General features: G+C 48.5%; 9 protein-coding genes across 9 annotated transcripts; 6 read left to right on the top strand and 3 right to left on the bottom strand.

Moving 5' to 3' along the window:
* The first annotated feature begins 1581 nt into the window (after positions 1-1581).
* On the top strand, positions 1582-10536 carry GGS25DRAFT_504263 (beach-domain-containing protein). The gene is made up of 5 exons (XM_049262119.1): positions 1582-4702; positions 4760-5142; positions 5194-5674; positions 5735-10020; positions 10125-10536. The coding sequence occupies exons 1-5, from the start codon at positions 2092-2094 to the stop codon at positions 10155-10157; spliced, it is 7794 nt and encodes a 2597-aa protein (XP_049114020.1). The 5' UTR covers positions 1582-2091; the 3' UTR covers positions 10158-10536.
* Positions 10306-11567, bottom strand: GGS25DRAFT_421661 (NADH-ubiquinone oxidoreductase 9.5 kDa subunit). The gene is made up of 3 exons (XM_049258574.1): positions 11318-11567; positions 10971-11224; positions 10306-10836 (listed from the first exon to the last, which is right to left on the bottom strand). Exons 2-3 carry the CDS (start codon positions 11158-11160, stop codon positions 10793-10795), a joined length of 234 nt encoding a protein of 77 aa, XP_049114019.1. The 5' UTR covers positions 11161-11224; positions 11318-11567; the 3' UTR covers positions 10306-10792.
* GGS25DRAFT_504255 (Dolichyl-diphosphooligosaccharide-protein glycosyltransferase 48kDa subunit) lies at positions 11371-13662 on the top strand. The gene is made up of 4 exons (XM_049262118.1): positions 11371-11667; positions 11728-12096; positions 12189-12901; positions 12959-13662. Exons 2-4 carry the CDS (start codon positions 11844-11846, stop codon positions 13379-13381), a joined length of 1389 nt encoding a protein of 462 aa, XP_049114018.1. The 5' UTR covers positions 11371-11667; positions 11728-11843; the 3' UTR covers positions 13382-13662.
* A 762-nt stretch (positions 13663-14424) lies between these two features.
* GGS25DRAFT_421634 (uncharacterized protein) lies at positions 14425-15348 on the top strand. Its single transcript, XM_049258573.1, has one exon. The coding sequence runs from the start codon at positions 14492-14494 to the stop codon at positions 15122-15124; it is 633 nt and encodes a 210-aa protein (XP_049114017.1). The 5' UTR covers positions 14425-14491; the 3' UTR covers positions 15125-15348.
* Positions 15349-16790: 1442 nt separating this feature from the next.
* Positions 16791-18029, top strand: GGS25DRAFT_421557 (Isy1-like splicing factor). Its single transcript, XM_049258571.1, has 2 exons — positions 16791-17023; positions 17084-18029. The coding sequence occupies exons 1-2, from the start codon at positions 17021-17023 to the stop codon at positions 17819-17821; spliced, it is 741 nt and encodes a 246-aa protein (XP_049114016.1). The 5' UTR covers positions 16791-17020; the 3' UTR covers positions 17822-18029.
* GGS25DRAFT_524746 (uncharacterized protein) lies at positions 18005-21072 on the top strand (the record flags this gene model as incomplete). Its single annotated transcript, XM_049264662.1, has 2 exons — positions 18005-18531; positions 18606-21072. 2 exons carry the CDS (start codon positions 18005-18007, stop codon positions 21070-21072), a joined length of 2994 nt encoding a protein of 997 aa, XP_049114015.1.
* Positions 21073-21849: 777 nt separating this feature from the next.
* On the bottom strand, positions 21850-23984 carry GGS25DRAFT_421564 (Metallo-dependent phosphatase-like protein). The gene is made up of 2 exons (XM_049258572.1): positions 23720-23984; positions 21850-23638 (listed from the first exon to the last, which is right to left on the bottom strand). Exons 1-2 carry the CDS (start codon positions 23884-23886, stop codon positions 21928-21930), a joined length of 1878 nt encoding a protein of 625 aa, XP_049114014.1. The 5' UTR covers positions 23887-23984; the 3' UTR covers positions 21850-21927.
* Positions 23985-24187: 203 nt separating this feature from the next.
* Positions 24188-26206, top strand: GGS25DRAFT_421530 (amidase signature enzyme). The gene has a single exon (XM_049258569.1). It carries the CDS (start codon positions 24515-24517, stop codon positions 26078-26080), a length of 1566 nt encoding a protein of 521 aa, XP_049114013.1. The 5' UTR covers positions 24188-24514; the 3' UTR covers positions 26081-26206.
* Positions 26206-27386, bottom strand: GGS25DRAFT_421535 (PRP38 family-domain-containing protein). The gene has a single exon (XM_049258570.1). The coding sequence runs from the start codon at positions 27199-27201 to the stop codon at positions 26332-26334; it is 870 nt and encodes a 289-aa protein (XP_049114012.1). The 5' UTR covers positions 27202-27386; the 3' UTR covers positions 26206-26331.
* Between the last annotated feature and the right edge of the window lie 18 nt (positions 27387-27404).

Below are 27404 nucleotides of genomic sequence, written 5' to 3'. Positions count from 1 at the left end.
CTTTTGCCATCCTCAACAGCACTTCCCCTTTTTGAATCTCACAATGATAGAGATTACCTCATGTTGTATTGGTTTCTTGTGGATACAATGCTGGATACACTGCTGGAACTTCAATGTTCTTACACGTGAAAGCCGTGTATAAACTGTTAACTTTTTGCAGACCGACCGCTCTATGTAGGTACCCATTTGCCTTCTATGTCAGAATGTTTGTTCACTTGACCTGGCATGAATGCGCTGGGTTTGCCATATTCGTCGGTTTCTTCGTCACGCTCTCATGTCATTCTAAGTATCATAACAACTGCTGCTGTTAATTAAGATAATATTGTACATACATAGACTAGTGGCAATGCCTGGTGCGTTGTCAATAAGCCATCGATAACTTAACTTCTGTTAAGTAAGTTATAAAAACCAAAACAGCAAGATAGCAAAAGCGGCTTTATGCCATATGTACATAGGATGTGATTTTTTACATGATGCTGGTGTCGAAGCGACGCTTTCTTCTTTAACTAAGTCGTGGAGTTAGCCAGGCGATGCCGTGATATTCACAAAATATGGTCAATAATACAACCCAATGCTGTTTCCATAGATAACATTGGAATCAAAATAGTATTTCTTCTCAACTATTATAGATGTATACCTAGTACTAGTCATACTCTAGGCTTACAAGTGTGTCTAGTGTTATTAGCATAATGATCAATTCGGTGGGCGGAATAGAAATAGCCACCATTAGAAATGGTATCTACTTGTAGATATAATGGCTACGATCTGCGCCACCTATATGCCTCATCCCCAAATCTCTTCGACTTTTCATTCCAATAGCTCTTTATGGTATCAGTCTACGAATCCTTTAGAGCCCATATCTCGATCACCCAAACTTTGAACGAAGAAAAAGATTTAAATATTGAAGGATAGAATAAGAAGAATACAAACCTAGCCTGAGTACGGAGTACCTATGCGTGGCAGGCTCAAATAGAATGTAGGCGGCGATAAGATCAGCCGATGAGTTTAGTCCGGCTACGTCGGTACGTAGGTGCGGCTTCACAATGGCCGAGTATGGCGTTCAATCCGGCTCCGATAAGGGTGCAGTCATCAGTTCCATTACATCTCCCGGACCGGTATGGGTGTTGTCTCGGCTTCTTTATCTGTTTACCTAATTCCCGGGCAAAGTAGATCCCCAGGCACCCAAATTGCCTCGGTATTTAGACCATGTTATAGAAAGCTTGCAGCAACATGAATGCTTACCTGGCTAATGACTAACTAGTGTTTAAGTGGTTTTCATAATGATATCAAGTTATTTTCATTCAATCCATTTAGTTAGTCTATTGGTCTTTTAGAGAGTTTTAAAGAACATTGAAGCAAACGTAGAGATAGTAGAGTTATATACTATGTAGATATAGGGGTTATGTCCTTATTAGATGTCTTGTATAGCGCTAAGAGCTAACATAGTTGCTACCTAATACCTAGTAACTAGTACATAGACTAGTAGTGAGAGTACTATGTAATACAATACTCTAAACGTGCACAAGCCACGCACACCAGGCCCAAGGCTGACAACTTCTACTTAGTCCACTGACGTTCAATGTTAGTTAGACAGTAACTATTAACCACCTACCCTGTAGAGACTCGGGAATCGATTAGATCAACATTGCACATTGAACCGCATACTGAACCACATACTGCATACCTACTTGCTTGTATAGGCTTGGGACCTTGATAAAGCAAAGCAGCCTGGCATCGTCACTCATAATTAAATTATCATCAATTAGAGGATAAATCTTGGAATTTCCACCTTAGAAACAATTGAACTCGAACTCCATGCTCAGCCAACTACCTGTCTACCTACCTACATAGTACTACCTATTACCTTCTACCTACTACCTATCCAAGAATTCTACACAACCCGACATATAATATCTGCTCGTACTTGAAACCCTATCACGAGAGCTAATCCTCGACGCCTTCGATGCCCTACTGCGTAAACTGCAGCCTAGACCCCAGCAGGGTGCTAGCAAGTCCAGCCTGTATAATATGAAGAAAGCACGACTCTCTTTCTATTTTCAGTCTTAAGTCTCTTACTTTGCCGCCTTCATCATGTCTCAGCGGCCAGGTCGGTACCGATCGTCTACCTCTGCGTCTACGCCGCTACCAACATCCAAGGCTACCGAAGTCCTTCAGACCCTCCTTGACTCCGTATCATCCACACTCTCCAACTCTACCTCCCCGATTCACGGCTACCCAGAATTCGATATATTACTTGGCCAGCTTCGCCGCGTCCAGCAGCATCTCTCTGCAACCTCCCCGCCAAGTTCAGTTCAAGATGATTTCAGGCATCTTCGCGGCTTTCACAGGTTGTTCGATGTACTGCGATCCTTCTCCGGCTTCTACAATCTCCAAAAACGCCACGAAAACGAGAAGAAAAGCTTCTTCGACCTTCTCAATACCGTGTTTAGTGTCTTGGCTGCGGCCTTCCGTGGCCATCCCGGTAACCGACGCTATTTTCGCACGCGAGTCGAAGGCGGTGGATGGGATGCTTTGGAGCAAATAATAGCGAGTATTGGCCTCGGTGGGAGCGATTCGGATCTTTGGTCAAGTTGCCAGCTCTTTGGAAAGCTTTTTGCCCTGTCCTTGAATGATGCCGCGGTGGACAAACTATGTTGCTCTGCCGTATCAGAGGATACAACGCCGTGGGTACTTGTAGCACCAACAGAGTCTGGAGTGGGAGAAGATGGTACCAAGAGCGAAGATCAGGAAATCCCTCGGTTTGGCGTACAGATCACAACAATCGAGGCGACGATTAACAAAACTATAAACACGAAGTCGATTTTACAAAATCCCGAAGTCATTCGGACGATTGTGGACTTCTGGGAATCTTTACCGCGAGACAAGAAGGCCACAGAAAACACGGCATCCTTACTGGTTCTCAAAGTGTTATCGTCGATTATTGGGGCATCAAATATTAATTTGTGTCTAGTTCACGAGACAGGTGTTTTGTCTCGGTTCCTAAAGTTTGGTTTCAACGAGGACTCGCCATTGAACGAAACCGAACGAGAAACAGTCTTGAGTCTGTGTCGATCTCTTGTGCCCTTTGGCCTAAACCGACTTGTTGATGCACAGGAACTTCTGCTGAATCCTTCTCTAAGCTCATCAGATTTCTGCTTGGAAGTGATGCAAAAATATAGTGGTCCTTCATTCATACAGTTCGATCTTTCTCAACATGGACACTCTTCTATTGAACTACCCAGTCTAGGTCGCCAGTTTCCTCCCCAGTCCTCTGCTGGTTATACATTTTCTGCATGGGTCCGAATCGATAAGTTCGACCCAAAGTCGCATACTACCATCTTCGGTGCCTTTGACTCTACCCAAACTTGTTTCCTCCTTGCATACCTTGAAAAAGATACTCGCAATTTCATATTGCAGACATCAGTTACTTCACCTCGGCCGAGTGTTAGATTTAGAACCTTTACATTCCAGGAGGGCGTATGGTATCATATTGCTATCGTCCATCGACGGCCAAAGACATTGACTACTAGCAAAGCGTCATTGCATGTGAATGGTGAATTCGTTGAGCAAATCAAAGCCTCCTACCCTTCTACTCCGCCATTATCAAATGGCAGTGTGGAAAGCTTCGCATCCTTTACCTCGGCAAGTACCAAGACCATGCCAGTCCAGGCATTTTTAGGAACACCACGAGAGTTATCATCTCATCTAGGTGCTGGATTGATAAACTCCAAGTGGTCACTTGGAATGGCCCATCTTTTTGATGATGTGTTAAGCGAGGATTTTCTCTCAGTACCTAGCCGACTAGGAGCTCATTATCAAGGGAATTTTCAAGACTGCCTCGGCGGGTTTCAAACCTACGCAGCATCTGCCGCCCTGGGTCTCCGTAACGACCTTGTCAGCACTGCGAAGGATGTTTCTGATATTATGAAAGTCATTAGGGATAAGGCCAGCCATGTGGTGCCAGAACAAAAGATTCTTCTTAGTGTGATGCCGTCCTCGATTTTTCGTGAAAAGGAGCATTTTGGGGAGTCGCAGCTGTTCCGTGCCTTATCTCGTGGGCCTGCTCATACTCTTGTGCAAATGGTGCTCAAAAATGGCACCGGTATAGCAATTAACACAGCGTTACCTTCGATTAATGACGCCTTGGTGCGTTCGAATGGGGTGGCAGTATTGACTGGGAGCCCGATCGTCGCGATGCCCCAATTCTTCGATGATGCTCTCTGGCAACTTGCAGGCTTCACGCCGCTTGCATTGAAGCTGATCGAACGAGCCTCTTCGTCTGAGATGCTAATTCAAGCCGTTGACTTGGTGTTCCGATGCATTAATTCTAGCTGGCGAAACAGCGAGGCTATGGAGAAGGATGGGGGATACGCTATACTGGGAATCTTACTGAAGGCCAAACTCGGTTTTGGCGGATCTGCGGGTGAAGCTTTGACTGAGAAGTTGACATTTCAAAATAACGAAAAGGACAGCCTATGCATTCAACTTCTAAGCCTCGTACTTGGCTTTGTCGGGTACAAGCACCTGGATCCTCTTGAATCGGTTATTATAAACCCTTTAGCATATCGCATTTTACTTGTCGACTTCGATGGTTGGAGGAAATGCGGCCCGCTCGTCCAAGAGTTGTATTACAAGCAATTCGTGAGCTTTGCAGTTATGAGCAAATATCACCAATACAATAACCGCAGGTTACTTCGAATGCGTGAGTTCTTTGGAAACTGGGTAAGCATTCCAGTCTATACTAACGGTTTTGTTCTAGGAATTGTGAAGAGGCTCCTCGACGCCGTAAAGTCCGAGCCTGTCCCAGAGAACGTAGTTCCATTTTTCATAAGCGCTATCAAGAGTCTCGTCAAATGCAATTACAATACAGAAGTGCACCAGTCACTGGCTCTGTTTATCACCTATGCTTTTCACCCATCATCCAGGTCACGGCCACGCACACCAAGGCCTGCTAGTCGTCGGGCCTCGAGTAGCGTTTCGACACGACCATTAGTTATTGTAAACGGAGCCGGCAAAAACGATGGACGGTTACTCACAAGAAAGGAAGTCGGTACCCGCCTTTTAGATATGTATAGCCAACTTCTATGCGAAAAGGGGAGTCTGGCTATGATTCGCAAGTTTGCCAAAACTGTGACAAATAAGGTACTTGATACCTGGCCACTGCGAAACGACTCTAAGCTAATGATGGTCCAGTGGCTTTTGTATCTTCTCACAGAAAACGATCCGGAAATTGTAGTGTACGGCTGTAAAATACTTGCCAGGCTTCTAGTCACCCATGGCTCAGCCTACGTTAGCAAATTCTCGGGGAAGACTGGAGGATTTTGTATTATGGCACATCGTCTAAAGCGATGGTGGGATATCCCTACTCTATGGCCCATCTGCTTCAGTATCCTTTTCGGTTATGACGTTGCGGAAATCGACTTCGAGAAGAACTTCGACTTTTTCAGCTTGCTCGAGACGTTTGGAAAGTGCAAGATTGCGAATCCGGATGCGTTGTTGATTATTACCGCTATGACTCAGCATGGCCTGAAAGATATTCTCAAGACCCAGGAGGACCCAGCTTCGCCTTTAGGTGATTTGCATCCGGCAGGAGTTGCCGCAACTGGTCGCGAAACGCCCAGTACAAGACCACGAGCACGATCAATGTCTCTCCAGAAAGAATTAGAGTCACGGCGTAAGTATTTCTATTAGTTCCCCCCCTTCATTGTAAAATCTAACTAATATTGTCCAAAAGAGACAAATCAACCACCAGTTGAACGCAATGCTTGCAATGCGGCCGTGCTTCAAACCGTTATTCGATTTATGACAGACCTCCATGCTCGGTCAGCAGATTTTCGAGATTTTGCGTTGTCCTCTGATTATGTAAGGCTGCTTCTGTCTGCCCTCTATCCTGCGATCGTAAGCGCAGATCCAGTCAATCCTGAGACAGAACTCAACTCCAGGGACTCTACACTCACGTTCGATGGTGGCGATGTCTTCATTCGTCCAGTTGGTGGAAGTTTGAGCGCTGCCCCAGTTGTCAGAACGTCCAGCGCAACCGACACATCACTACCAGCTCGCACAACTCCTCGCCGAGGAACGCAATTACGAAAGGCTTCATCTTTCATTCTTCTAACATCTCAGAACTCGAACCAATTAAGCCCAATACGCCTCGTTCATGTGGTGTCCCCAAAAAAAAGGGTTGCTGATCACAACCTCGGTCATGGACTGGTAGAGGGCGTCCTTGAACTCATTATCAACGTATTTATTGACCAACTGTTGGTTCGCAAAGAATTTCCTGGCTTCGGATTGTTTCTTAAGGTGCCTCCCGGCTTCCAGGAACACCAGGCGTATTTTGAGTCATATGTGTTAAAGAGCACTATCGTTCACTTATCAACCACGATCAAACTGGACTGGAAAAGCCTGAACGAGCCAAAGGTCCTGACTAATATGGCCAGATTTAGCATACACATGGTTGAAGCAATTTTCGAGGGGTGGTTTATGAATGGTACTGAATCAATGTTAGATTTTGCCGGTCTTCTGTTGGAACATCTCCAAAAGCCAGAAGTAGCGAAAATAAAAACTGTAAGGCTTTGCAGTCAAGCAGTCACTACCATCCGAAGCTCGTTCATCAAACTTGTCCTCTTGAGACTTTCAGAGATTGATGACCCCCAGACTACCGAGATGGAAGCGAACTTTTCCATGGAAAAGATACTATACTGGCAGATGGTCGTACTGCAGTCTTTGTCACCCGATGATGATTATATGAAACTCTTTTGGTATCAACTTTACACCAAACTTGTCGACACAAGACGAGCTGTAAGACTAGCTGCTGTGAATATCTGGCGTATCATGCTAGTTCAAAAGCCTGAGGATTGCGCGTCGTTATTTCGACTTTTCATGACCTCAGATCAAGTTGAGCTTGCAGCAGACTTCCAGAAATTAACCGCGCTTGATACGGATGCCTTCATTGTATGGGTTGACCAAAATAGGCCTTCATTGGACGTATTGTTCTGGGGCGGGATATCCCGAGCTTGGGAAGAGTTCGCTGCCGAAGAAAACCAGCGTACTACAGACACAGCTAAATCACGACTGACAAAGCGGAAAGAAACCCTGAGGTCATGGCATATGGAGATAGCCGAACGAGAGAATATTCTTTTGCGTCATGACATGGCTAATTCTGCTTGGCAAAAGTCTATATATGCTTCAGAACACTTCAAACACCAACGGCTTATGCAAGATCAGCAAGACGACGTTATTTATTATTCATACACATTTTCCAAGATGCAGAAGGACCTCGACAGGCCTGGAGCGGTCCTATACGAACCGAGGCCAACAAAGTGGAAATTGGACAGGACCGAGGGTCGTAATCGCATGCGCCTACGACTTCTACCAGACCTTACTACCGACCACGACAAATACCAGCCAAAACGCCGAACAGTGGACCCGCCACCGGCCGCTACCTCCAAGACAGAAACAATTGTCAGCCCTGCTGCAGTCGCCGCGTCAATAAAACCTACATCATCATCCTTACCCCAGGGGAAGATAAGTGGCAGCGATGAGGTCGGTGAGGATGACTCCAATGGCACTAATATACAAACGGATACTAAGCAGCAATCCGTCATTCCTGAGGATGACTTTGAGTTGATTGAGGATCCTAATGATCCAAATGAAGCCGATGACGGATTTGAGGACAAGAATCGAAGAGTGATGAGACGTTTGCAACAGGGGGATACTGTCCAACAAGTCTACAACGTCTCCCGCGTTATTGGACTTGAGGCCTTTGAGGGTATTCTTCTAGTTGGAAAGAATGCTCTCTATATAATGGACAGTTTCTTTCAGTGTGCGGATGGAGAAATCGTGAACGTATGGGAAGCGCCAGCGGAAGAACGTGATCCTTTCTCTCAAATCATTACTGGTGCAAAATCCAACGAGACTCGTCAGACCATAAGCCGCGGAGCTCAAGACTCCCGTAGTTGGAAGTGGCAAGATGTTATCAGCATATCGAAACGCCGATTCTTATTCCGAGATGTGGCGATCGAAATCTTTTTCACCGACGGCCGCAGCTATCTCCTAACTGCTAGGAATTCGGTAATGAGGGATGAGGTGTTTGCGAAGCTTGCTCACAAGACTCCCCATACCGCAGGTGCAAACTCGTTGCCAAACCCCGAAGACGCGTGGCGTCTAGAGTCGCTCAAGGTTTTCGAAGAATCTCCCCAAACCTTTGGATCTAAATTTGGAAGCATCTTTAACACTTCGCCCTGGAACCCATTTATGCGCCGATGGCAACGAGGCGAGATTTCCAACTTTCACTATCTGATGTTGGTCAACACCATGGCAGGCCGAACGTTTAACGACCTTACACAATACCCAGTGTTTCCATGGGTCCTGGCAGATTATACGAGCGATGAGTTGGATCTAAATAACCCGGCTAGCTTTCGCGATCTGTCGAAGCCTATGGGCGCGCAAACCGCGCGGCGTCAGCTTGACTATCAGTCGAGATACACCAGCTTGGCGGAGATTGGGGAAACGCCATTTCACTACGGCACGCATTACTCGTCTGCTATGATCGTTGCATCGTACCTAATTCGACTACCTCCCTTTGTGCAATCTTTTATCCTTTTACAAGGCGGTTCTTTTGACCATGCGGATCGGCTTTTCTTCTCGATTGAAGGGTCGTGGAAGTCTGCCTCGCAGGATAACGGATCCGATGTACGAGAATTGACACCCGAATTCTTCTACCTCCCAGACTTTTTAACAAATGTCAACGGGTATAACTTTGGTGATCGTCAAGGCTCAGGGGGGAGAGTCAACAACGTCGAATTACCTCCATGGGCGAAAGGAGACCCGAAGATATTTGTCGCAAAACATCGCGAGGCACTGGAAAGCCCATATGTTAGCCAGCACCTTCATCTCTGGATCGACTTAATCTTTGGACACAAACAGCGTGGCGAAGCTGCCGTGGAGAATCTGAACGTGTTCCATTACCTCTCGTACTACGGTGCGAAAGATCTAGACAATATCACAGACTCCGATGAGCGACACGCCACTACAAGTATCATCCACAACTTCGGGCAAACACCACATCAAGTTTTCACCAAACCTCACCCCTCCCGCGAAAGTGTTTCATTTCCAGTGAAGCGGCTAGACACTGCTAGCCATGCTCTCGCAAGGATACCACATCCTCTTCTAGAAAGTCGTGAACGAGTAGCATCGTTGATCTATTCACCTAAATTAGATCGTCTCCTTTGTTCATCTCCGTTCCGTCTCAATCTTCCGCCCTTCTTTGACAAGTATCTTGAATGGGGTTATGCAGATAATAGTCTTCGTTTCTATTACACCGAGAACCGTAAGAGCGCCGGTGTGAGCGAGAACTTACACATCGGCCAACTATCCTGTGTCGTCGTGGCGGATTCCAAAACGCTAATCACTGCCGGGGAAGACTGCGTAGTGTCTGTGTATACGATACAAACTGCCACAGGGAAACCCGCAGAGCTGGTGCATCGGTCCTCACTTTTCGGACATAAGACACCGGTGACGACGATATCTGTGTCTAAGGCTTTCAGTACCCTAGTTACGGTGTCCGGAGATGGGCACGCATTCCTCTGGGATCTGAACCGTCTCGAATTTGTGCGAAAGCTGCCATGTACCCGGGCTGTCGAGTGTGCTCGCATCAATGATGTGTCTGGGGAGATTTTGTTGTGTTCAGGCCCCAATGCGGCACTATACACGATCAACGGCGACTTGATACTGGACCAGAACGTGTGCTCGGAACACGATGACTACGTGTATTCATGTTCCTTTTACGAAGGCTCAGGCAACGAGTGGCTAGAGAACTACCTCATCTTCACGGGTCATAGAAGGGGTAGAGTGAACATCTGGAAACGCGTGGTCAGAGGTGGCAGATGGGCGCTGGAGCTTGTGCGACGACTAGATCACATCGATACGCGCAGTGAGACGGGGACCAACACGGAGGCGGCCATCACGTGTATCACGCCAATGCTGCAGCTGGTATATACAGGGGATGACGATGGGAGGGTTGTAAGTATTTGTTTTTGTTCTCTTATTTGCTGGCCCCTATTTCCTACCTTACCCCCTAATACCCCAATAATGCAAAAGCCTCCAAGCTAACCTACCCAATCTAGTACGAGTGGAGCTTGATTCAACGGGAGAGATAGAGTCTGTCCCACGGAGGACGGTCTTCCACAACGCTCTGGAAATCACGGTCTATGAGCATGTATGCATAGAAGGGCGTTTGCTTGTGTGGTTTGGATCTTTCAGATGCGATCCCTGTTCGATTTCATCATGGCATACACGGATGAATGGGGGTCCTTTACCACTCCAGCATTGCTTTTCGCGTTTCTACGATTGAGTTAGGTATTCTGATGGTTTTGCTCTGGGATTAGATGGCAACTCCAAGTGCCTACGATGTGACAAATGAGCAAATGGCGGGGGTGTTGATTCGTACAAATCACACCTGAAAATGACTTGATTGAGAAGTAAGAAGCAATAATCAAATGAAATGAGTGATGAGCAATGCACTCCCTCGAATCGAAGTGTGATGTTTAACTTGTTTTATATTTGGGTTTGGTTCAGTGTGAATGAATGCTTGTTTCTACATACGATGCGAAGCCTCTCCTGCGACTCCGGATTTTTTTTTTCATCCTACAAGGCCTTGTTGATGGGGGGAGGTTCGAGTGCCCCTTGCATACCTATATATACGTATTCGGACCACCCTTTTCTTTTTTTTCCTTTTTTGTTTCGTAATCCGTGGTTGCGACTATTCCCATATCTCGGTGCGCTTTGGAGGGGCTTAATCGTCGTAGCCGGTTAACGTCTTTCGCGGACCGGTGGGAACTGCGAGGCATCGCGTTAGCTCTTGTCATACATTCCCACTCTCCTTTTCTCTCTCTCTGTCGTCGTCTGTATTTCCTCTCTCGAACGTATCCATCCCCCACCCTTCCCTTAAGAACAAGCGGAACAAAACGTACCGGGGTATGTCATAGGGACGGGCAACGCTCTCTCGTAACCGAAGCGCTTGAGGGTCGGGGGCACGGTAGCGAGCGCAAGAGGGCCAGCGCTGCCGATGATGCAGGACCAGAAGTAGGCGGGTCGCTCGCGGGCGGACCAGCGCAGGTACCGGAGGGGACCGGCCCAGAATTGGGGGCTCGCGGGGGCCATGCTGTTTTTTCTTTTTTTTTGTAGGTATGTAACCTCGTTTCACTCAATTTATTTATTCGCTTCACTGAAGGTTGAGAGAGTTGGTAAGTTTATGGATAATTTTCTGGAGGGGAGGTTTATGTATGGGATGTATTGGGGGTATATAATTGGCACTTACAAAGTCTGGTCTCTTCAATGTTGGGAAGGTTTGGCTTGGTTTGCGAAAAGGTCGGCCTTATCGAGAATTGGAAAGTGAGGTTATTGAGCTAATGGTGGTCTGTGCATTGATCTTTTTCTGTCATTTACGTAAGACACAAGTGTCTTGTACATGTGTACCTCATCTACCCTTGTCGGATTCGCATGTACATCTGTAGTTGAGGCTTGGCAGGTACGGGCTACGTATACCAGACCTTCAAAAAAAAGTTAAGTGGCCGTTTGAGACAGGAAAGAGCAATAGCAAGACATTGTCAGTATTATTTACTTTCCAACTGTCAACTCTTCAGCTAGAGTTTCTACTTACCTACCTAGGTAGAGTTTCTACTTACCTAGAGTTTCTACTTACCAACCGTCAACTAACCAACTTGCCAGTATATCCGAATTTCACCAAGGTCACCAGCTCCTCATGCGCGGCGAGTTTCTTGCTGTCGCCATCTTTTCTTCTTCTCTTGTTCTCGAAGCCAATTAATCACAGAGACTCCGTCAAGATGAACTCGTTAACATCATTCCTCTTCCTGCTCTTTGCTGCCATTGTGCATGCGATTAGCTCCAGTGGGGACAGGCTGCTGGTTGTCCTGGACGATGTTGCCGAGAAAGAGACATACTCTAAATTTCTGGGTGACTTGGAAAGCCGCGGATTTCAGGTTAACTACGAAACACCAAAGAGCGAAGGTTTAAACCTGTTCCACCTCGGCGAGAAGTCTTACGACCATGTTCTGTTCCTCCCCACAAAGTCAAAGGGTACGTATACCGTGCAATTTGTAGCAATTTGTAGCAATTGAGCTTTTTGCCATTCCAATTTTGAGCTGCACAGCACTGACAATTTGTAAAAGGTCTTGGCCCCAACCTCACACCCAATATTCTGCTCGATTTTATAAATGCGAATGGCAATATTTTACTTGCGCTTTCAGCCTCTCAATCTGCCCCAACCTCGATTGTTTCTCTGCTTCTCGAATTAGACATTCATTTACCCTCCGACAGACAGGGTCTTGTGGTCGACCACTTCAACTACGACCAACTGTCCGCAGAAGAGAAACACGATGTGCTTATTCTACCCGCCCCGGGACCTCTGCGGCCAGGTGTTAAAGACTTCTTCAGCTCCGACCTGCCCGTCGGAGGAGTCATTGCTTTCCCTAACGGAATGGGCCAGACCCTCGGCCAAAGCCCCCTTCTTACCCCGATCCTCCGCGCTCCCTCCACAGCTTATAGCTACAACCCGAAAGAGCAAGCCGAATCCCTTGATGACGTCTTCGCAGCCGGTGCGCAGCTATCCCTCGTAAGCGCCATGCAGGCTCGCAACTCGGCCCGATTTACTATCATTGGTTCTGCCGAGTTGCTGAGCGACAAGTGGTTCGACGCCAAGGTGAAGAAGGTTGGTGAGAAGCAAGAAGTCAGTACTGTTAATCGCGAGTTTGCCAAGCGATTGGCAGGTTGGGCTTTCAAGGAGATTGGCGTCTTGAGAGTCAATTGGGTTGAGCACCACTTGAACGAAGTGGGCCAGAGCAACGCGAGCAACCCCAAGATCTACCGCATTAAGAACGATGTTGTACGTTACATTTCTTCCTGTCTTTCCTTAACTTGGCTTAACTAACATGAGTGGCAGACCTATTCTATCTCCCTATCTGAGTACTCCTGGGACAAATACACCCCCTTCACTGTCCCCGAATCCGACGACCTACAACTGGAATTCAGCATGCTTTCACCTTTCCACCGATTGAACCTAGAGCCTGTCATTTCGTCTGATGATAGCACCACGTATTCCACATCCTTCAAGTTGCCAGATCAGCACGGCATCTTCAACTTCAAGGTCAACTACAAACGCCCCTTTTACAACAACATTGAAGAGAAGAACACAGTTTCTGTGAGACATTTTGCTCACGACGAATGGCCCCGCAGTTTCGTAATCAGTGGTGCCTGGCCCTGGATCACCGGTATTGGTGCGACGGTCACCGGGTGGCTCGGCTTCTGCGCTCTTTGGCTATATAGTAAACCAGCCAAGAGCGGAGAGAGCAAGAAGACACAGTAGTGGGGGGAGAGTAAAGAAATGTAATATGAGATGATTCATGGGATGGAAATTCAGTAGATGAAAAAGAAAAATCTGCCGTGATGAGTGTCCTAATGAAAGGGGGGAAGGGGGTGGGAATGGAAAACGGACATTGAGCATGTCATGACATGAGAGGGAAGACCGTTACGAATGAATAAAACAAATGAAATCTGTAATGTAAACATGCTGTTGGTGTCGGGTTTCGTGAATGATTGTTAAATCAGTGAGTGAGCTGCATAAGTGATGTGAAGAATCTCAAGTTGATTGGGGTAGGTTGGGTAGGTACCCACTCTCATTGAGGAATGTAGACATTGAGAGAAATCGTTACAAGATTAAGAATAATTCTTCAAGTTAGAATAATTTCTCCCTATTTCCATCATTGGGGTGCCTGGATTCATTAGCTGAAGTTTAGAACGATTCTCGCAAATAAGGGGTTCCCGCTACTACAATACCTACCTAGCACCTGTAGGTACTGTAAAAGTCAGAGAACAATAAAATAAGAGTTATATATAAGTCCCGGAGATATTTAATGTTAGCTACCTAGACACTGCCCTGTTGTAATACTTGCCGTGATTAGGTTGACGGCTAGGGCAGATCTATATATATATATCTATCTACCTGTCTGCCAGAGAAGGGAGATGGGATGTGACTGTTAGACGAGTTGCCGAACTTCTAACCTAGTTTCATTCATAGCTATCCCCGCACCACGGGTGGAAGTCATGTAAATATATTGCCAGCGGGCAGAGCACGAGTGGCCTAGCAAGGCATAGGTTCCTAAGTTACATGCCTAGGTACCTAGGTAGGTATGTAGTAGCATATCCCCATTGTCCGTGCCTTCTCTCAAGCTTGCTACCAGTCTAGGTTAGATAGGTAGGTAGTTACCTACACGGTAAGTAGGAACCGTAACTCTAAAAGGCAGATTACAGTTGCTACCTATGCATCAACATCAACTCGGGAGAAGTAGGTTTAAGAAAAAAATAAATTTGGTAGATAACTAGTTCATCCACCTGTTCTATCACTAAAGACGAGTACATGGCATTTTCTACTGTAGACATCCATACAACATATACAGTACTAAGGTGATAGCGCACGATGTGTTGGCCTTATACGCTAGTCTACTCCTGCTGGGACTGCCTCGAAATGGGCCGTCCTGCCTGGGAAGCCTGCGTGGTGGTCAGGCCCGAAGCCGAGGACCCGATAATGGGGGGGCACAACTACGAAGGATGGCCATGTCCGATGCGGTACCTGGGCAGCCCCGGCGGCGGATCCCCGACCCGGGCCTCATTGCCGAGGCCTATCAGCAGTCTCAAGCCCCTCCGCTGCCCGACCCTGTACAGATACAAGCCCTGGTTGGAGGCTGCCGGCCGCGCCATGGTCGACATGGCAAGCCCGGGCCTCGGAGCGTACACCCACACCTTCGCGTTCCACTCGCCGCAGCATCGATACTGGGTATGTCCGGAGCATCGCTACAAATACCTGGGATTAGGCCCTGAGTACATGGGTTACGAGATGGTGCGGGACTTGCAGCGGGTCGCGGCCCGGAGGAGAAGGGAGGAGGAGCTGAGGGAGAAGGAGGCGGCGATGTCGATGCGAGAATATTTGAAGGGAAGTCGGGAGGGGTGGGAAATGACACCTAATCCGTCGGAACGGGGACAGAAACGGAAGCGCGCTGATTCGGATTCGATGATGAGGGCTCGGGCCAGAAGCAGCCAGCTATCTATGTAATCGTCCACGAAGGCAACGAACAAGGGGTTTGATCGCTATGTTCCAGTTCGAGACACTAGATACACTTGATCCCTACATCTAGTACAAAAATACATTGTAGCAGATTGGGGGGGGGGAAGTAATGCATTGCTGAGATTATAGATAGGTATCATCGGTGGGCACGGGTCGGGGCCTAAGGAAGAAGAGAAGAGAAGAGAAGCAAAGATTAGTCCAATAACACAACATCAATTTCTTTATTAAATCGGGTTGATTCTATTGATGAATTGCCCATTTTGTATGAGGTTGAACTACACTAAAACCAGACGGCCAAAGAGAAATGTAGGTAGTAGACACAAGACATAGATGTACCCTCAGATTAGCTCTCAGGTTCTCATAGATAACCATTCCCTCGCCCCTATCATCCACGACGTGGAGACTGGAGTTCGTTCAGGCTATCTGCAAATTTGGCTTTTTGGATACTTGGTCATCACCGGGCATCTTGTGTGTCATGTCACTGCTTTCGAAGCGACAACGAAAAAAAGAAAAGAGAACCTGCTAGCATTAGCTCGAAACACCCCATCGCTACAACATAAACCAAGCAGGCCTCATTCACATCCCGCTGGCATTCCGATTGAAAACTATTTGATCTACATCTTCATCGAATGCGTTTATAGCATTCTTAGAATATGAATTGTCGTCATCGCCGCGATTTGGATGGATAGAAAACTGCATGATTCTGGAGCTGGGGCAGGTTAAAAGCTGTGCTAGAGGTGTGCATCTCCTAGCTCAGATTTCTGTTCTTTGGAGTATTGTCATATGCTACAGGATCTAAAAGAAGATCTTGTATGCTGCTATGGGATCTAAAAGATCTTATAGCCATGCTACAGAATCTAAAAGGAGATCTTGTAGCTCCAACATTCTCTGTGAGAGTTCTCTTCATTGCCAGATATTCTTGAGTGCGTGTGTGTATGTGTGTGTTAGGCACTGGCCTAAGGGGTGGTAGGGAGCGGGTTGCCTCCTTGATTTCATGGACAAGCAATGCCCTAATATTATAGACTGCGGACTTGACTAAACCGAGCTTGACATCATCGTGGATACTTTGTAGTTGGTCTTGTTGTGTAAAAGTGTAAAGCTTGTGAACGTCCAGGATATAGTCGAACACAGTTGGACTAGATGAATAATGGGATAAGATGATCTGTAATCATTGATTATTGATTCATACGTCGAACCAGGCAGAACGTAGCCTCAGTATATGTTGAAATAAGGGAGAGGAGAGCTTGGCTTATGGGAATTGTCATGGTGGGTTAGTGATTGGTGCAAGACTCTTTTTGTAGTGATACCGTACCCTAGGTACGTTGTTAATACGTTGTTAATACCGTCACTGGTACAAGGGTAGTTGTGAAGTTGAAAAGTCAAATGTCCAAGATTGGGAAGTACTAGGTAATAATAATAAAGAGTTGGAGACCAATGTATACCTACTATGTACCTGAAAGGTAGACAACTGAAGGTAAGAATTACATAGTTATATAAAGGTGGTAATTTTATCAGGCAAGAGTTATCGATGAAGTTGCGCGTACTCAAGTAACTATTTAAAGGTCGCGTCGCGTTTTTAATTGCCGGGATTAGCTAGGCTTGACTAGGATTGGCTACATACCTAGGTAGATATGACCCACTTAGGCACAGATGCCCCTCAGCCGCAACAAAAACGAGGCTGAAATTCGCGGTCAATCCGATTTTCTCACGATTTTATTTCCCAAATAACTACTAGGTACCTAGTAACCTACTTGATTAACTCTACAGTCTCTACTACCTATCAAGTAATTCACCTCCCGACTTCAACTCCAGGCCTACCAGCAGCGTTCCTTGTGCTGCCCTTCCTCAACTCAAATTTAAAGAACAGAAGGAATCACAATTACAATGGTGAGTACAGATGGTTTGCTTTGTATGCCCAAGACGAGTTAGCTCTGACACAATTAAAAGGCACGAAACTCGGAAAAAGCTCAGTCTATGCTGTTTCGCTTTCGCGAAGCCCAAGCAGCAGACCTCGGTATTATCGATGCAGGACGAACAAGACGACCCAAGGTTATCACCGAGGTTGACTCAATCCCATCATGCGAGAAGTGGAGGGGCCAAACCCTCAAGGAGATTAGCCGAAAAGTGTCTCGCATTCAAGACTCGGCCCTTAGCGATTATCAAATTCGAGATCTCAATGACGAAATAAACAAACTTATGCGCGAGAAGCACATGTGGGAAGTGCAAATACGCAACTTGGGTGGCCCTAATTATATGCGTGGGGGCGCCAAAATCTACGACGAGACGGGGAAGGAAATACCAGGAGGCGGTAAAGGATATAGGTATTTTGGGCGAGCAAAAGAATTGCCTGGGGTAAAAGAGCTTTTCGAAGCCGCCGCGCAGAAACGATTGCAGGATTCCGAGAAGCCATTAGAAACGCGGGAGGATTTAAGGAAGACGGTCAACGCAAACTATTACGGTTATGCACCCGACGAAGAAGACGAGGCACTACTGCAGTATGAGGCCGAGAAGGAGCGGGAGGCCCACGAGGCATTGTTGAAGCAGGGGAAGGCTGAACCCCCTCCAGGATGGGAACCACTACCTGGCGATGCAGGAGATGGCAAGGGCTGGGAGCTACCTACTCTGGAAGAGGTGCAGCAGGAACTCTTAGAAAGGAGAAGGCGCAAGCTACTCGACCAAATCTAATAGGCCTTTTGACCTATTTATTCCCATTCTAATTTTAATATCTGGACCTCCTTCGCTCCCAACGTCGGTGTCGAAAAGTAGAAACATAGAAGAGAGTATTATCCACTACATTTTTTGGTATCTTACTTAGGTCTTTCGTTACGACTACCGGCATATCATTCGTTTATATATCACATATCCGCCATGTATCCTACCCATCAGGACGGCCTGTCTCGAGCAGCACGGAGTATCCGTCGACGTCCAGACGAACAGGATAGACCCTCGACGGAACAGACAGCCTCGCAAGGTACTCTTGGCTCATCTAGCAATTCTGAACACGAGTTAGATCTTGAGTCTGGCTTTGAGCCCAATACAACGTCACCACGAAATCGGTTTTCCTTTGAAGTCGCTTTCAACTCTGAAACCGAGCCTGGAGATGAGCCTGGAGATGAGCCTGAAAGCTCAGCTACGGCAGAGCAGCGACCTGGACCTTCTTCGCAGGGGCAGCCTAGAGGTTGGGGTGCAGCTGAACTACTGCTTACACAACTCGGGTTTACTCGGCGTCACTCTCCTCCTGTACGGCCTTCAAGTCCTATGCCCCAACATCGTGAAATCGAAGACCGCGAACAGGGGCCCGTTCCACTCGAGATATATAGGGGGCGACCTCGCCCAGCGAGTTTTCCCGCGGCCAGACGCGCATTATCTTCCCCTCCGATGGAGCGGGAGCCTCGGTTGGTTCAGTCCCGTCTTTTCGTGTCTCTTTAGTCATGATTGTTACTCGTGCTGACAGTCATTCTCATTGAAGCGAGGATAACGAAGCAGAGTCCCCTGACTCCGTAGTCACGGTTATACGTAGTTTTCGGAATTCCGCCCCCCCTGTGTTGATCAACACTACTACGGACGAGAACAGCTCGAACAGGGGCACTCGCAATGGCGAATCCGTGCCATCTCTCACTTTTTCTGGTGACACGGCATCTCGGAGGAATTCTGGTGTTGGTTTCCAGCGGCCATCAGTGCCTGCTCAGACTGTCACCGTCAGTGATGAAGCTGCCTCCCCCACGCCCCAATATAACGGCAATAGCAGTGCCATCGCCGAAGAAGCTCCATCTAACCCTACGGGAGCTCATAGCAGACCTTCAAGACCTGTTTCGTCGCCTCCCCAAGCTAGACATTTGAATGGCGGGTCTCCTCCCACTGCTGTGGACGCTCAAGCCCGCGGTCTTCGAGGCAGGCATTCCGTCGGGGTGTTTCCTCCGACGGGTACTGCTATTGATCATCCGTCTAATTCTAGGCCACGTATACAGCCCCTGGATGCAGCTGTTGTCAGCCCTGCGTCGTCACCCCCGCGAGCCCGTGCTTCTAACGCTGATCAGATTAGGCGAAGCCATCAACCCATTCGGCTTGACCCGTACAGTCGAGGTGACGAGTCAAGTCGCCCCGGCCAGGCTACTCGGTCTACTGAACCCAGCCGTACTGATCAACATGCCATCGCGATTCGGCCCCGTGGACCTACGCTGGTTACCCAAGTCAATGGAGTTGTCGATAGCACTCTCAATAGTCAAAATGTCCAGGCAAATCATGTTCGCCAGCCTGCTCCAACCGCACAGGTCAATGGAGTTAGAAATGGTAATCAAGATTTTCGAAATTTCCGGGCGGGTTGGGCTCATCGGCCTACTGCACATGTACGGGGGGGTGGAATTGTTGTTGGTGGTAGCCCAGTCACTCAAAATACTCAACCTAGACAGGTGAATGGAATCATAGATAGCAACCAAAATAGTCAAAATTCCCAAGCGAATCACGTTCGTGAACCTAGGCAGACTAACCAGGTCAATGGGATTATTCATGATAATCAAAATAATCGAAATGTCCGAACGAATTACAATCGTTGGCCTGACCAGCTTGCCCGGGCTTATGGGGTTATTCAAGATGCACAAGCAATCAGAAATCGTCGAAGCAGGGAATTAACTCTGGAGGAATCAATCAATATACCTAGACTTCGTGAACGTCCTTCTAGAGGAGTTCTCACGCATCCCGAGGACTGGTTAGAGGGGCCAACCATATCAGCATTATCGATCACTCCAGCTGTCATATCAAGCGCACACTGGCTAATAGACACCAATGCGGAACCACCTGCTTCTCAAACAAACAGAGAAAACAGACGGGTTTTCACCGGAATCAACGACCTCCCCGGGCCTGGTCCGACTGGTTATACCCAATTTGCGCCTTTCGACGTGCTTCGTCGAGACCCGAGACGCCGGCCTGTGACTGGTGGCCAACCCCAGCCCCTTTCCCCTTTAATCGATAGCACACCAGCGCCGCCCTCGTCTCCGACAGGCACAGGAGATCCCAATACTCTTAGACGGCAAGCCATTGCGCGACGCCTCAGGGATCGACTCGCCCCTCGTCTTCAGGATATTCACGAATCCTCGGGATTACGAGGGGGTGGGGCAAAAAGGGTTTCTTTTTTCCAATCCGTCCTTCCCGCTCAGGCTCGCCCAGCACAAATTGTAAGAGAAGAAAGCAAGCAAATCCAAGTCGAGCCAGAACAAGCTCAGGAACCAGCCCAAGAACAATCTCAGGAACCAGCCCAAGAACAAGCTGGATCAGAACAGACTGATTCACGAGTTGAAACAACTCAAACTGAACGGGAATCTGTGCGGACTGAACATGAACAGGCTCAGCCAGCACAAACTCAGCAGGCTCAGCCAGATCAGCCAGATCAACAGAGACGGCAAACACAAACACAAGCACAAGCACAAGCACGGGCTCAACAAGACCAGGCTCAGTCAGGCCCATCTCAGCCGCACCAGCAGGATCAGCAAAACCAACTGCAACAATCGCCCCCCTTCGGCGTCATGCTTCGCCCGGGTGGCGCGTCTTCGTGGTTCAGATTGGCCATCTGGGCTCTAAACGTCGTCGGAACGCAAAACCAACAACGGGGACAATTACCACCCACGCCACCGCCATCACCGCCACCATCATCATCAACATATTCTTTTTCATCGTCATGGGCAGCGGCACCAGCACCAGCAGCGGCACCGGCAGCGGCACCGGCACGAGCACCACCATCGAGCAACAGCTTCGACGTCGACTGCTCGCGCCCGAACCTCGCCTGGTTCCGGTTGTGGAAGCGAAACCTCCGCGACACCTGGGCCACCACGAGCTGGCATTGGCGCGCCGCTTTTTTTGTTTGCCTGTCGATCCTGCTCACTGTTATCATAGTCTCTTCGGTTGTGCACTTTCCTGGAAGGGAGTGGAGACGGACTATGTGATTTGTGTCTTTCGGGGTTTTTCTTCAAATGACGGTTGGTGCTATTGGACTACCTACTGGATATATATATATATATATATACTAGGTACTACCTACCTACCTAGGTAGGTAGGTATTGATTGCCTGGGTACATACCTAGGTACTGAACAGGCAGGCGCACAACCATGCAGGCACATGGACGGGCAGGTATCATCAAGCGAGTTCATAAGGCTCAATCGTTTTATTCCGCTTCCCCGAGTTTCGATTAGGAGGTATAGCATTTGAGGTACGGATTAGCGTCGTACGTTGGTTGGTTGCACTGTTTGGGAAAAGGGGAAAAGGGGAAAAGGGGAAAAGGGGGAGTTTAGTAGATAGGTACTTAATATGTACCTAGTCGGTAGTTAGTAAGTTCTCAGCGATTCTAGCGATGAATTGATTTGAGTTGATACTAAAGGTCTTTGTCTTGTCATGACACGTCATGAATGTTTAGGTATGCTTTAAAGTCATGATATACGCTCGAGAGTGTTCGTTGCTCTTTTTGGTTGTTTATGTGTTTATTTTTTTTGTTTATTCATTTATTGACTGTCGCGTCCCATCCCGTACCTAGTATCGATGAAAAGTCCTATACTCATCTATCTAGCCATCCATCCAAGGATAAATACTTGTTCGAACCCATACCTAGTGCTATATCGCTCGCTCGCTGGCAGCATGAAATGTTGTAGTGTAGTGTGGTGTAGTAGTATCATTTAACAATCTCAAACGCAAAAAAGGAAACCCGAATCCCAATATCCAATTTACCCTAGCTTGCCACGCCTTGTATCAAACCTAGATACCCTAGAAATGCAGGTTTATCGAACTGATCTCCTCAGTTCAGCACTCAGCAGTGCCTCTTCCAGTTACTCTTGACCCAGCCGGCAATGTGATCGGTCAGGGTGCCGTTTACGTACGGCTTTACATCGTCGGTGCTATAATCGCCACCGCTGAACTTAAGGGCCGGGATGATCCACGGCTGGACGTAGTCGATGAAGACGAGGTCCACTTTCTCTGGGTCTGTTGCTTTGCCTTCGGCGTTCAAATCCTGGGTTGAGTTCCCGCTGGGAGGAGGGAAGTTGATCTGGGCCTGGATGCAGTTGGGCACGGCGTAGAATTTGATGGGAGAGTGCACTGCGTCATCGCCATCATCACCGAGGTCGTCACGCGTTGTGTACCCACCGACCAATTCGGGGTCGCCAACCTCGGTCTTGTAGCCAAGCGGCTTCTGTGCGGTATTGTCGGCAAATGCTCTAAACGTCTTCTCATCTACAGAAGACGATGCCTCGAAGAAGGACGGGTTGGGAGCCATCTGCTCGGGGACGTTGAGGTACTTCGTATTGAGCATGCCGTTAAACACGGGCCCTCCGCTATTGAGTAGACCGATGATCTTGCTAGCGACGGTATACGGGACATCGGGAATGTAATTAAACTTGCTGCCGAAGGGTGAGATAAGATACTCCGAGTCTTTGGTAAAATGACCCTTGAAGATGTCAAAACGAATGGCGCCGGTGTTCAGAATAGCTAATCTGGAAGCATTCTTCCTCTCTTCGTTGACGATGGACTTGGGGAGAACTTGGGTCTCGAGCCAGCTAAATATGCTGTTCTCGCTGGGGTAGGGAGCTCGATTTGTCCAGAGATCTTGTGGAGCACAGCCAAAGGAATGATCCAGCTTCAATGCTTTACGACCCTTGGTAATCATCTTGCTAACATTGCGACCGTGCTCTGTGGGGAAGGTCGTTTCATTCAAACCGGTATGATGGTACAGGCCGAGCAAGTTGTTGTCGATGTATCGCCTCTTAAAGGTTGCTGTAGCCTCGGTAGAAACCTCCTTTGCAGTCTTCTTCTTGATCCCATCGACAGACATCCATCCTATGGTCTCAAAGTAGCGGCCGCTGGCAAGAGCGAAAGCGTTGTCGTCGAATTTCCTTGCATCGCGCACATGTGCGTGACCGCCAAGGAAGACGATAGGGGTGTACCAGTTCTCGTCTCTGATGACCTTGAAGATTTGCTCAAATTCCTTCATCCGAAGACCAACATGGCCGGCGACAAGGAAGATATCGGGCTTCTCCCTGATGGCGGTTTGGAACCACTCCTGTTTCATAGCCTCTTCAACAGGCGTTACAACGCTGTTATTCGCATTGCGCTCAAAGTTGAATATAAAGCCTAGCGCGACGACATTGTAGCCTTGGTTCTTGGTCTTGAACTTGATGTACCGTTGCGCTTGGGGGATTTGGTTTCCAGTCTCGGGTTCGATGTAGTCGAGATTGGATGCGATGTACGAGTGCTTGAAGTTTGGAACGGTGGTGTTGTGCTCGCGATCGACAGACCCGGGTTGGTACAGCTCATGATTCCCAGAGCAAAGGATGTTTATGTCCTGTTCGCGAATTATGTCGTAGGTATATTTGCCTTTCGGGTTCGAAGCATCGTAGAGGCCATTTCCTTCTACCCGATCGCCGGTATCGATGACCAATAAGTCAACCCCTTTCTCGTCCGCCTTCCGTCGCATATGACTCGTGAAGGAGACATAGTCACCCCAGTCAGCCGAGTACTGTGGCCTATTATAAGAAACATTGTTAGATACAACTGCAAATAATTATATAATCAGGTGCTAGTTATTATATATAAAAAAGTCTTACTCCTTTAGATGTCCACTAAGCCAACCATGGGTATCTGTAGTGTGTATGAGGTTGAGCTGTCCCCATTCCAAGTCTCGCATTGGAGCAGCGACCGGCGCAGGAGCTCCAGGTTGAGATCCTCTGGCGACAGAGGCCAGGGATGCGATGAAGGTGAACCTAGATATCATCTTGGTTTCTTCATAAGATGTAATATGCCTTGATGGTTTATTAGTTTCTTGATGATATGCCCGCAGTCATCTATCAACAATCAACAAGAGACCGGGCATGTGATATGTATAAGTCAAAGTTTAATAGTGTACTAGGTTAGAGGTCAGTAATAACTAAAAGTTGAGGTATGTAAGCTTAAATGGCCCCCTAGAGCACCTAGGGGTTCTGGGGCTTCTGGGGCTTCTGGGGCTTCCCGGGGGTTTGATGCGCTGTAACCGTTGGATGAATAAGTGGATGAGTTGTCTCTAGGTGCCTGCTAGATTGAAGCCCCGACATCCCAATCTAATTTCATTGGACTAAACAGCTTCTCCAGGGCTATTTTAGCTTTCTAGTCATCCGGGTACCTGCCAAGCCTTACCTGCGTCACAAGTTAACAACTTAACAACAATCCTGAGGGACGTGCTCTACCGGCTACATAGGTACATAGGTACATACTACCATATCTTATCGATAAGGAATCTTCAGACTTTTTCAGTACTTCGTACCGCCAAAGTACCTAGTACCGTCGATGAAGGAGCGCCAATCTATTGAAATCATTAAAATAAAAAGAAATAAAATAAAATCTATGTCGAACATCACCGGGACCACATGTCTACGCATGTTAGGCATTCTCAAATCCGAGCTGCCCATAGGGTCATCTCTACCCAATGGAAGGCCCGCATCCTACAGCGCCGCTACTTTCAACTAAATTCGAATGGCTCTTCGACCGGAAACGAAATACCCATCAAAGGTGACGATGCGCATGCGATCCGTCTAGCAGTCAAGGACAATATTGCTGCCGCAGGCTTTCCGACCACATGCGCATCCAACATCCTCGCCGGCAACCATATCCCCTTCGATGCTACCATCGTCAGTCAACTGACGCAGCGGGGCGCCGTGGTAACGGAGAAGACGGGCATGGATGAGTTCGGCATGGGCACCCACTCCACCACTTCCGCATTCGGTCCCGTTCATAATGTATGCGGACTAGAAAAATACTCTGCGGGAGGGAGTTCAGGAGGCAGCGCAGTCGCCATCAGGAAAGGAGAAGCCGAACTAGCGTTGGGCACCGATACGGGAGGATCTGTCCGCATGCCCGCCGCCTACACCGGCACCGTAGGGTTTAAGCCGTCATACGGCATGCTATCCCGCTGGGGTGTGGTCCCTTACGCAAACTCGCTAGATACAGTCGGCCTACTTGCCAAGACGGTGGCACCTATCGGCGAGGCCATCGTAGGACAAGGTCTATACCTAGAGCACGATCCTAATGATCCCACTTCTCTCCCTTCTCACGTCCGTGGGCGATGTACCGCCGAGAGGCAGGGGTATGATTCGTGGAAGCCAACGCAAGAGCATTCTATACGGGGGGTGACCTTTGGAATTCCCACAGAGTACAATATCGAAGAACTCGACGCACGTATACGGCAAGGATGGCTGACAGCAGCCCAGAAGATTGAAGAGCTGGGCGGACGCGTGGTCCCCGTTTCACTACCCTCCACGAAAAATGCCCTGTCGGCATATTACGTGATCGCTCCCGCCGAGGCTGCATCCAACCTCTCCAAGTACGACGGCGTACGCTATGGGCAGCGCAATGCCGAGCAAATCAGCGATTCTTTCGAAGGCATCTTGTACGCGAAGACGAGAGAAACTGGTTTTGGAAACGAAGTGAAACGTCGTATTCTACTAGGCTCGTACACCCTCAGCTCCGAGGCTATGGACAACTACTTTATACAAGCTCAGAAAGTCCGCCGACTCGTCAAGAGGGACTTCGACCGCGTCTTTAAGTTATCGAATCCGCTCGAAGACCAGCAAGCTTTCGATCTAAGCGACATGGAGGATACGGTACAACTAGAGAACAAACTAGGCCCCGTACAGGTCGATTTTCTCCTCTGTCCCACCGCACCGACGACCCCCCCTTTGCTTGAGGACGTTATGAAACAGACGCCTCTAGATTCCTATATGAATGATGTCTTCACCGTTCCGGCTAGTCTAGCCGGACTTCCCGCGATCAGTATCCCGATGGACATTCCTATCGATCCAACAAAGGACGAGGAAAGACTGCTAAGTTTTGGAGGCTTGCAGATTATCGGACAATACTGGGATGATGCGCGACTCCTTTCTGTGGCTGATGCATTATCCCCTCATATTTCGCAGCAGACATTTTCAGATATATAGTCCTTATGAAATGGTCTTCAGCGGCTAGAACTGGGAAGCCCGTGCTAAGAAGGCATGTAGTTAGAGGGAATGTGGGATGAATACCCTCAGCCATAAGCAGAATATTATTTTGACTCTTACCATGCCCATGCCTATTCATAGCCCACCCAGTCCTAGATTTCGAGTTGCCGTGTATAACGTCGTAGGTGGTAGTTCGCGTTGAATCCGATTGCTTAGTTCGACCATGTGAATCCGTGTAGCCTTTATAGTCATTATCGCCTTCCATCCCGGCTGCTAGATCTATCCCTTTCATCCACGTCCATACGGTCGCGTGAGCGGCTTCGGTCTCTCGAGTTAAATCGTCCCCCTCTCCTACTTGATCCAGAAGTCGACCTCCTCCGTCTTCTATCCCTATCCGACAGCTCTCCCTCCTCTCCCTCCTCCTCTTCAACCAGTCCCTCGTCGTCGTCGTCATCGTCGGCACCAGAACCGTTCACCTTCGCCTCTTCTTCTTCGTCCTCGTCGAGCAGATCCTCAATGTCGCCCAGCGGACTAACCCTCGGCTCCAGCAACTCCAAGTCCTCAAGGATCTCGCGTTTGGGCATCTGCCACAGGCTCGTGGCGCAGACGCGGTCTTTGGTCAGCAGGTCGTCGACGAACTGGTCGACGTAGGTCAAGCTGGTGCCGGCGCGGCCACGGCGGCGCAGCTTGCGGCGGTCTTCCAAGAAGGGCTCGAGGGTCTGGTAGACGTGCTCGGGGCGGCGGGTGAGGCGGACGTAGAAGCAGGCGAGGACGCGCAGGTACTTGAACTTGTCGCCGCCGAAGCGCAGGTACTCGGCGAGCACGTCGTCGTCGGGCGCGAGCTGCAGCAGCTTGAAGGCGAGGCAGAGGAAGGGGGTGGGCTTCTGCGTGACGCCGTGCGTGCCGCCGACGAAGGAGACGTGCTCGACGACGCGGTCGACGATGTCGGCTTCGTTCACGCCGAAGCACTGCTCTTTCCAGAAGTACGAGTCGATTATTCGCTCTCGTACGGCCTTTTCCATGATTGTCGCGGGGTTCAGGCCGTTCGGGGCGAGGGACGCGGAGGACCCGCGCTCGTCGAGGAAGCGCCGCTCGTCGGCGCGGTGCATTCCGGAAGCCATTTTTATGGAATTTGAGTGTTCTATATTCGGAAGGAGTCGAGTTGGCAGGCAGAAAGTTGTATATTCATTGATTGGCGCGATGGAAGTTGGGTTGCGGTAGCAGAGTGGGATTGGATCGCAAGCTGTACAAGCTGTACAAGCTGTAGTACTGTACAAGCTTCAACCTTTCAAAGGTAAATAATATTGTCTTATCGATTACATTT

This window comes from Hypoxylon fragiforme, assembly GCF_022984875.1.
Source record: "Hypoxylon fragiforme strain CBS 206.31 chromosome Unknown GGS25scaffold_8, whole genome shotgun sequence".
In the NCBI taxonomy this organism is placed as follows: Eukaryota; Fungi; Ascomycota; class Sordariomycetes; order Xylariales; family Hypoxylaceae; genus Hypoxylon; species Hypoxylon fragiforme.
This window is presented reverse-complemented; position numbering and strand designations above follow the sequence as displayed.

What these genes read in the sequence shown, in the direction of transcription:
- GGS25DRAFT_504263 (XM_049262119.1), top strand. Translation starts at nt 2,092, where the DNA reads ATGTCTCAGCGGCCAGGTCGGTACCGATCGTCTACCTCTGCGTCTACG. An exon ending in CCGCAGGTTACTTCGAATGC is followed by an intron (nt 4,703 to 4,759) that starts GTGAGTTCTTTG and finishes GTTTTGTTCTAG; the next exon opens with GAATTGTGAAGAGGCTCCTC. An exon ending in GAAAGAATTAGAGTCACGGC is followed by an intron (nt 5,675 to 5,734) that starts GTAAGTATTTCT and finishes ATTGTCCAAAAG; the next exon opens with AGACAAATCAACCACCAGTT.
- GGS25DRAFT_421661 (XM_049258574.1), bottom strand. Translation starts at nt 11,160, where the DNA reads ATGGCCCCCGCGAGCCCCCAATTCTGGGCCGGTCCCCTCCGGTACCTG. An exon ending in CGTCCCTATGACATACCCCG is followed by an intron (nt 10,837 to 10,970) that starts GTACGTTTTGTT and finishes GATGCCTCGCAG; the next exon opens with TTCCCACCGGTCCGCGAAAG.
- GGS25DRAFT_504255 (XM_049262118.1), top strand. Translation starts at nt 11,844, where the DNA reads ATGAACTCGTTAACATCATTCCTCTTCCTGCTCTTTGCTGCCATTGTG. An exon ending in CCTCCCCACAAAGTCAAAGG is followed by an intron (nt 12,097 to 12,188) that starts GTACGTATACCG and finishes AATTTGTAAAAG; the next exon opens with GTCTTGGCCCCAACCTCACA. An exon ending in ACCGCATTAAGAACGATGTT is followed by an intron (nt 12,902 to 12,958) that starts GTACGTTACATT and finishes CATGAGTGGCAG; the next exon opens with ACCTATTCTATCTCCCTATC.
- GGS25DRAFT_421634 (XM_049258573.1), top strand. Translation starts at nt 14,492, where the DNA reads ATGTGTTGGCCTTATACGCTAGTCTACTCCTGCTGGGACTGCCTCGAA.
- GGS25DRAFT_421564 (XM_049258572.1), bottom strand. Translation starts at nt 23,886, where the DNA reads ATGATATCTAGGTTCACCTTCATCGCATCCCTGGCCTCTGTCGCCAGA. An exon ending in CTTAGTGGACATCTAAAGGA is followed by an intron (nt 23,639 to 23,719) that starts GTAAGACTTTTT and finishes TTCTTATAATAG; the next exon opens with GCCACAGTACTCGGCTGACT.
- GGS25DRAFT_421530 (XM_049258569.1), top strand. Translation starts at nt 24,515, where the DNA reads ATGTCTACGCATGTTAGGCATTCTCAAATCCGAGCTGCCCATAGGGTC.
- GGS25DRAFT_421535 (XM_049258570.1), bottom strand. Translation starts at nt 27,201, where the DNA reads ATGGCTTCCGGAATGCACCGCGCCGACGAGCGGCGCTTCCTCGACGAG.